This window comes from Eleutherodactylus coqui, chromosome 11 (genome assembly GCF_035609145.1).
Source record: "Eleutherodactylus coqui strain aEleCoq1 chromosome 11, aEleCoq1.hap1, whole genome shotgun sequence".
Lineage (NCBI taxonomy): Eukaryota > Metazoa > Chordata > Amphibia > Anura > Eleutherodactylidae > Eleutherodactylus > Eleutherodactylus coqui.
The window spans coordinates 21,760,209-21,769,417 of NC_089847.1; the positions used below are offsets into that span (position 1 = coordinate 21,760,209).

The 9,209-nt window shown below is 47.2% G+C and overlaps 1 protein-coding gene across 1 annotated transcript in view; it reads right to left on the minus strand.

Annotated features, from left to right (window-relative positions):
• Nucleotides 1-3,084, minus strand: part of NQO1 (NAD(P)H quinone dehydrogenase 1) — a 28,052-nt gene extending 24,968 nt beyond the window's left edge. The window contains exon 1 of the mRNA XM_066582195.1: nucleotides 2,945-3,084. Within this exon, the coding sequence (XP_066438292.1) occupies nucleotides 2,945-2,951 (7 nt within the window). The 5' untranslated portion in view covers nucleotides 2,952-3,084. The remainder of the gene's footprint in view (nucleotides 1-2,944) is intronic.
• Between the last annotated feature and the right edge of the window lie 6,125 nt (nucleotides 3,085-9,209).

Genomic DNA, 9,209 nt, shown 5'->3' on the forward strand with positions numbered 1-9,209 from the left:
AGCTGCACAAAAAAAACTCAACCATAGCTGCTGAAAATCTTATGAACGGATTACTTTTCCATGCTGAAGTCCTGAGTCTTTCCACGCCGAATGTGAGGGACTGAAAATATGCGCTGCTGTAGAGAGTGATGAAGGGAAGCCCCGGGGATGAAGGGAATTTCTTGCTCTGTCGATTTGCAATGGCACGTATACACGACACCCAATGCAATGTAGTTGTGTATGGACAGCTGCAGCGTCCCATAGGGTGACCCCCGGCACAGAACGTACGTTGAGGAGCTGGGAGGGCAAGATGCTAGCTTGTCACGGCGGCACTTACTACGCTCCCTCCCAGAGGGACACCCATAGCCTCAGCAGTGCTGGGCCTCTTCCGGACACCCCTAGGATAGGGATGCCCAATAAACTTGCGAACTTGGGGTTGTCACGGGTGACGCCACCGTTCCGTTACTCACTGGAAAGACCCTCGGCGGTAAATAAATGAGCCGCAGACTGGTATAACCTACCTCAGGTCCCTGGGAATGGTCAGGGCCTGGCAAAACTTTATTTCTCGTCAAACACTGGGTGAAAGGCACAAATTACACAGGACAGATGTGCAGGACAACAAGAATCTTCTTTTGTACCTCTACACGGTGATCCCAGGGCACAGGATGGCCGCGTAGGTAAACAGAATTTCAGTACCTCTACACAGTGATCCCAAAGTACAGGATGGCACCGTAGGAAAACAGCACAAGAGTACCACTGCATAGGGGCAGGGCCTTCACTCACCACGAACATGCTCTCTCTCTTTTGAGACTCTCACTGCTCCACGGTCACTAGCACACAGAAGATCAGGAACTGCTCTTCCTCCTCCATGCTTCATCACATAGGAGCTGAAGGTACCCCTATGTGGCTGGCACTGAATCTCTAACTCCATGATGGACTCTACCACACCCAAAACACTCATGCTTATAGAAAACATGGATTACCTGACAGGACATAAATGATACATTGTAAACATCTCCCAGTCTCGTGCAAACCCTTAACTCCTCACTTGCTGCAGCTGTACAATACACGTAACAGAATGACAAAGCACTTTTGCACAGCGCATCCACACAAGACATTACATGTATGACATTTATGGAGGGGGCCAGAATAGATGTACTGGGCCACTACACAGCGTTGATTACTCACCCATGCAGAACAATGAGCTCTCTCATGAGTAATCCACAGCAATAATAGAACATGTTCTTTTTTGCGCTCACGTAATATGCAATGCATACACGCAAGTGTGAGCGAAACAGCGCAAGTCAATGTAATGTGCCGGCGAATTACCGTTTGTATGTCATGCGTGTGTAATACTTGCTAAACTTACGCTCGTGTGAGCCCGGCCTAAATGGGTTATGTAGAAACAAATGTGTTTGCTTCCTTTCTGAAACAGCACCACTCCTGTCCACAGGCTGTGTGTGGTAATGCAGCTCATGTCTAGTGACTAAATTTGAGCTGATCTGCAATGCTGCATACAAGCCACGGATAGGTGTGGCGCTGTTACTGATCCTGTACAACCCAAAGGCCTTGATCACACAAATGCAGTCTGATCAAAACATGAAGAAGAGAGATTATATAAAATATCCCTTCCTACATTTGCACTAGCTGGGATACAATCCTGCAGGAATGACGAGACCTTCAGTTAAAGGATTATGCCCAAGACTGACCCTTAATGACCTACCCATACCATAGGTGATTAAAGTCTAATCGGTGGGCTGCTGAGACCCCCGCTGACCTGAGAATAGGGGTCCTGTGTCCCCCTCTTCATCTCATTGTACCCACCTGCACTGATGTGCAGAATGACTGCAGTGGTGGTCGCACATGCACGGCGCTGCTCCATTCATTTCAATGGGGCTGATGGAAAAAGCAAGTACAAGCGCCTAGCTATCTCTGGCGGTCCCATTGGAATGAATGGCGCGGCACTGCGCATCCGTGACTCCATTCAATCTCCACGTCACTGTAGGTGCGAACAGAGAGCCTGCAGTAAAAAGGAGAGGGGGACATGGACACCTGTTCTCGGGGTCGGTAAGGGTCTCAGCACCGCCAAACAAACTTTTATCACCTTTTCGGCTCCAACGGGGCACTTGAGGTTGGGGCTTACGGCCATAGAGAATGATGGAGTATATGGCGGCTGCACTACAGATAAGAGATAAATAATGCTAAAAGTCAAGTTAGGGCTCCTTCACACGAGCGGGACGCGATTGTCCTCTGAATGGAGTGCTATCATGTAAAGGAGCCCTTATGGTCATGTGCCTTACTACTGCCAGGAGGAGTAACAGAGGATGTATCTGGATGGCAAGAGATGCCAAGTGATATCAGTAGTATTGTCGAATTAAGAGTTTATGCTACCGGTTACGTTACGTAAAAACACACAAATCCTCCTGCGCAGCGCAATACTGTTTATGAAGCAACCGTTCAGTACAGTTATTTTTATAGAAAACAGATTTTTCGTCTCCGTCTGCCATCGTCGCCCCATCCTGAACCTGTCGCACCACAACCGCAGCCGCTTACATAAACATGCAATGGTCTGTCTTTCTAAGACTTGCCAGTTGTTCTCTCTCTCCCCGAACTTTAGCACATAATGCATAGTCATTCATAGGCTACCAACTCGCTGTAGCGACTATTTCGGGTGACTATTCGGACGTCAGTTGTCCTCTTGGACACCGGCTGATCCGGCGGGATTGTTTGGAATATAGAAGAAGCCATAAGGATGCGAAGGAAAAGGGGAAGAATGAGGAAACTTGTGCGGACCGAATCAAACAACGGCTCCCAATCCAGCACAAGCTCTTAAAGGAGCAGAGACACCAAATACGTACAAAAAATGCAAAAAGATTGTGAATCCTTCCTGAAATGCGTGTAGTTTAAGAGGTCAACCGTCCCTGTAGAGCGGAGTTCACCCCGCAGCTGCCCCCTCCGCACTTACCCGACATTGCAGTCTGACTCCCGGCTCTGTACAAGTCTGTGTGTGCGAGCAAGGATGCAGATAAGGTTACTGCTGGCTAACAGGCGGATCAGGAGGAAGCCTGGCCCAGGGGAGGCGGCAGCTGCGTCTGTTCTGGAGGCTGCAGGCCGCAGCTACACTCTATGTAACATGTAACAAGTGCAAACCAATCCCATCCATGTCTGTGCCGTGTCATAAGTATGTGTATCATAAGGGTGTATAAATATGCATGCCTCTTCGGATCTATTCCCTTTTAGCCTGACAATGAACCCGAAAGGTTTGCAAGCTCGCTATAACATCATGTATTTTTGTTAGCCATTAAAAGGTATCATATCTACAAGATTAGTGGTTTCTCTTGCTGGGAACAATCACATGTAACATACAACATGCAGGACCAGATCTGCAGGGTGCAGCGATGTGTCAGTCGCTGGGCTGCAGGCGCTCAGGTCTGCTCTACTACTGTCCAGGGCAGAATGAGTTTGCTGCATCTGATCACACAGAGGCAGATCTCTCAGACAGTTCTAGTGATTTCAGACTGTAGTGGCCCAGTACAAGCTTTCCTGCCCCCCTCCATAATGTCATACATGTAAAGTCTTGTGTAGATGCACTGTGCAAAATGTCTTGTCATTCTATTTGTTGTTATGTGTGTTGCACAGCTGCAGCATGTGATGGGTTAAATGTCTGCAAAAGTGAGCCTGATTGTCTGCAAATGTAACAATTCTATCCTGTCATGTGGTATGAGAGAAGGTATAAATGTGAGTGTTTGAGAGCAGGGAAATGTCTTCTATCTGAGGTTCTTCTAGAGATGCTAGAGAAAGTACAGAGGCACATAGGGACACCTTCAGCCCTCATATGTTGAAGATGGAAGAGGAGGGGAGGTTTCGGGGAATGATGTCTTCAGCGTGAATTGTGAGCTCCAGAGAGAGAGTGATCAGAGAGCAAGTTCAGTCTGTCAAGGCCTAGTACAGAGGTACTCAATTATCTGTTTTTCACGCTCGCATGTCCTGAAGTCTGGGACCGCCAGTGGAGGTACTCTATAGTCATTGTTCACACTGAAGCGTCCTGAAGTCTGAGTTCCGCTGAGTGGAGGTACGCGTCTTTATGTAGTCACACCCAGGCGATCTGAAGTCTGGGTCTGCCATGTGGAGGTACTCTAGTCTCTCTAATTCCTGCACTATTCAAATACTGTCATTTGTGCTTGTATGGCTACAGTTAAATAATTCAGTAAAGGTTATTCCAGGCCCTGACCATTCCAGGGGACCTAATTTACTACCATACTGTCAGTGGCTCCTTTATTTCCCCTCCAAAGTTCATGCCAGGGGGTACCAGAACAGTGGCGTCACCCGTGACAACTACAACCCATGTTCCCCAGTTTATTGGGCATCCCCATGCTGGGGGTGTCCAGAAGAGGCCCAGCACTGCCCTGGCCTTGGTTATGTACGTCCCTCCCAGAGGGTTACCTTACGGGGTGCTACAGCACAAGTGGAATTGGCGCCTAATCCTCACCGCAAGACGAGGTAAATTCCGCATCAAAATCTGCAGGGAAACCGGAGGATTTTGATGCGGAATTGAAAATGGTTTAAATCTGCTGGCAATACTTTCTCATAATCCGTAGTTAGAACTCATTTAGGGCAAAACCACATGGACATATGCGCAACTACGATCGCTGCTATGGAGCGTAGTTGCACATGAACTGTTATTTTTCTTCCCAGGCCATTCAAACCTCATGCCATGGAGCGCAAGTTTAAAAAAAACAGCCTGTGTAGGTCCTGCACGATCCTTTCTCGTCCGTACTATTAACGGGTGAGAATACGGCTAATGAAAATCAATGGTTTCGTTTCATCCCTTTATTCCCCATAACGGAACTAAATGATGCTCATATGAAAAGGCCCCATACCGGCATATGTGCACATGCAAAAGTTACGAGTGCAATATGTAGGGAATAGAACTTGAAATGTACGCACAAAAAAACCCTCCAGCATGCACTACATTGTGCGTATTTGCACACCAAGGGTCCCCATAGAAGTCTATGGGGGGGTATGCAAATGTGCACACGATATGTAAGGAGATGTGCAATACATGTGGAACTCATTTGAATAAATACATTCATTTATAAAAACTGCAACCACATTAAAACCTGGTAAAATTTTCGTTTTTCGTGCAGTTCTACCACATCCCAGCCACCCCATGCATACAAAGCCTCAGGCCGGCTGCACACGGGTGAGCTGGATTCTTCATGCAAGAGCCCATAGGGGAATCCAGCTCTGACACCGGCTGTCGGCCCTGCATACTTTTGCTTTCTGTATTGCGGATGACCATGGACGCTCACCGCAGTCATGCGCAGTACAGATTTTTTTAAATAGTTTTTTTACCGCACTGTGGGTACCTGCAGGCTATCCACGATGTCAATTGTGGATGGGCTGTGGGTCAGACATCTTCGAGAGAGAGAGACAAGAAAAAAAAAAAAGCTTGGCTCCCGGCGTCCCGCATACAAAAAATGCTCGAGCCTCCCATTGTAGTTAATGGGGTTGGTTACTCGAGTAGAGCTCTCGAATTTTACGAAAAGCTCGACTCGAATAACGCGGCCCCGAGCATTTGGGTGCTTGCTCATCTCTAATTTGTACCCATTTTGTTATTGCTCCAATGCATGTAGAAGTAGATATGAAGTAACTTTGCAAGTAGCCTCCAGTAACCCCTTCCTGCACTGCAAGTTATTAAATGGGTATTTCAAGACTTTTTTTATTTGGGCATGCAACACCAACCCGGACGGCTACATTATGGTCAGCGCTTTCTGCTTCCTGCGCTGACTGCAGTGACAGCAGCCCTGGGAATCAGTTGATCGGCAAGGATTCAAATAGTGGGTCCCTGCCTACTATCTATTAATATCCTATTGGTTATCAATACAAAAACAATTTTAAAAGTCCCAGAATTGGGAAGGGGGGATCTCACCACTGAGACCCCCATCAATCCGAAGGCCACCTGCACACAGCAGAGCCGGATTCCGCGTTGCAGGTTTTCGCAGTGGATTCCAGCTCTAACCGTGGGCCGCGACCCTGCATAACTGTATTTTCTTTTTCTGTACTGCCGATGGTCACGGCGAGCCGCTGTCGGACTTGCGCACTGCAGATTTTTTTTTAAACGCTTATTTTTTCCGCACCGTTGCTAGGTAATGACGCAGAGTCTGCGACCTGTCCACAATGTTAATTGCGGACGGACCATGGGTCGAATGGCTTCCTTGCGGAATCCGCACAAAAATAGAGCATGCTGTGATTTTTCCTCCACAAGCAGAAATTGCAATGGATTTCCGCTCATGTGCAGGAAAAAGCGATTTACCCATAGCATGCTATGAATGGTATTTGCTACAGATCCGCGATCTGGACCCTACTGTGGATTCGCGCAAAAATCCATCCATGTGCAGGCGACCTAAAACTGGGTTCCTGTGTCTCCCCCCCCCCCCCCCCCCCCCCCCACTGCATGGGATGGGATAGGAGCTTGGGTGCAGCAGCGTCGTACTGTTCTATTTGTTTCAATGCGGCTGCTGAAAATCGCCCGCCAAGACTCCCTCCCGACCAGAGGTTTGGCAGTTTTCCTGTGTAGACGTGATAAAACATGATTCTGGGACGACCCATTTAAGTGTTTCCCACATTGTAATGTAAATATACTGTGCGGAAATGCTGCAGCGCGCTGAGGGGTCTCCGTCAGGTCACTTGATTTTGGCAAAACTGTTGCAAAAACCACAACATGACTGTAAATAAACCTGAGCAGTAATACACTCTGTCAAAAACAATCCGCACCCAGAAGAAGTTGTTGTTTTGCCGCAAAACCCGGCAGGCAGTTCCATCTCAGGCAGATATGTAAATGATGAGAGTTGTAGTGATTAGATGAACGGTCTTGTCACCGGAGACCCTAAAAGTGGTCCCCCCCCCCTTGGCCTATAAGAGGCTCTCGGAGGCTCCTTGTGTGTAGTGACCTCTTCTTCCGCTTGTGTAGAGCTTGTTGACCACTAGACGCCTCTACGATGCAGAGAAGAGATTTCACCCCGTTACCAGAGTCTGAGAGGGGCGCAATATTTGAAAAGCTAGATGGTCAAATCCCGTTGTCTGCAACCTGGGCAGACTACCAGTAGAGAGGATCGTATGATTGTCCAACAAGCACCAGCAGCTCCAACTATTTTGTTGTCCACCATACAGAGACAGATGGTGCCATTGTTACACCCCTGTGTCTGTAAGAACCATTTCCAGGCGCTTGGCTGGAGGTCTAATGGCCCCCATTACATGTTCTGGCTTTGACCCCCACTGTCACCTCTGTTTGCAGTGGTGTTGTGACCAATGAAACTGGAGGCTACGGAGGGGAACCAGGTTGTCTTCAGCGATGAATCCAGGTTTAGTTTGGTCACTGATGACGGCCGTGTTCATGTCTAGAGACCTCGGAGTGAGCAGCACTCTGCCCCCTGCTGGTGTAATAGTCTGGGGGGTCATCGCATACGACAGTCGGTCACCCCTAGTAGTGGTATTAGAGCATCCATGCCCACCCGTATCACATCTTGTATCCAAGCTGGAGGCTGTGCGACAGGGTACAAGAGCCTTCATGCCTGACCATATTGCATCTTGTATCCAAGCTAAAGGCGGTAGAACACAGTACTAGAGCCTTCATGCCCACCCGTATCACATCTTGTATCCAAGCTACAAGCGGTACAACAGGGTACCAGAGCCTCCATGCCCACCCATATCAAATCTTGTATCCAAGCTAGAGGCAGTACAACAGGGTACAAGAGCCTCCATGCCCACCAGTATCACATCTTGTATCCAAGCTACAGGCGGTACAACAGGGTATAAGAGCCTCCATGCCCGCCCGTATCACATCTTGTATCCAAGCTAAAGGTGGCCCAACAGGGTACTAGAGCTTTCATCCCTGCCCGTATGAGATCTTGTATCTAAGCTAAAGGTGGCTCAACAGGTTACTAGAGCCTCCATGACCGCTAAGCAGGATGCAGTACAACAGGGTACTAGAGCCTCCATGCCTGTTTGTATCACACATTGTATCCAAGCTAGAGGCAGTACAACAGAGTACTAGAGCCTCCATGCCCGCCCGTATCACATCTTGTATCCAAGATAGAGGCAGTACAACAGGGTACTAGAGCCTCCATGCCCGCCTGTATCACATCTTGTATTCAAGCTAGAGGTCATACAACAGGGTACTAGAGCCTCCCTTTAAGAGATCACTTTTCCGTAATAAATGATGCTTTTGCTCTGATATTGCAATCACTTACTTATATCAATGTTTCAATCACAGAGAAAGTTTCATTCCATTCTGACAACTTTTAGGGGAGGGATTTTTATTGACAATATATGGAAACCCCATACGAAATGCATGCCTAAAATTACATCTGATTATAAATCATATTTCACAATACTACCAGGAAGTTTTAACTATATCAAAAAGGCAGCTCACTGCTAATGATTAAATCGCATGCGGATCCCTCCTAATGCATTTACTATAGGCCTCCTGGACAAGCAGAAGATGTTGATGAACTCTTTCTACAGCAGATGGTCGAGCTCTCAAAAAAGCACAACATGGTGATTATGGGAGATTTTACCCATCCAGACATTTGTTGGGAATATCATTAAGGTAAAAGTAATCTATCCAACAAATTCTTATCCGCTCTTGCTGACATCTTTATCTTCCAAAAGGTAGAAGAGGAAACAAGTGGATCTGCTATCTTGGACCTAATTCTTACCAACAGGGAGGGAATGGTTGAGGATGTATGGGTGGCTGGGACCTTAGGAGGCAGTGATCATGCTATCCTTGGATTTTGGATAACAAGGGGAGGAAGACCAGAGAAAACTCAGACCTCAAGGTTGGATTTCAGAGAGGGAGATTTTAATGAACTCAGAGAGAGAGTAGGAAGATTCCAATGGCTGAATGTTCTTAAGGGCAGAAATGTCCAAGAAGGTTGGGAAATATTGTAAAAGATTCTCAAAGCACAATCGTTAACAATCTCTAACAGAAGGAAGAATGGGAAGCATTTAAAGAGACCTGGATGGGTGAACACAGAACTTACACACATGTTAAAAAGGAATAAAAATATGTTTATCAAATGGAAAGAGGGGGAAATATCTAAAGAAGAATATAATGCGGTCTGCAGAAAGTATAGGGAAAGTGTCAGAAAAGCTAAAGCTAATAATGAATTGAGGCTTGCAACTGAGGCCAAAAGCAATAAAAAGGATTTTGGGGGTATGTCAAAAGC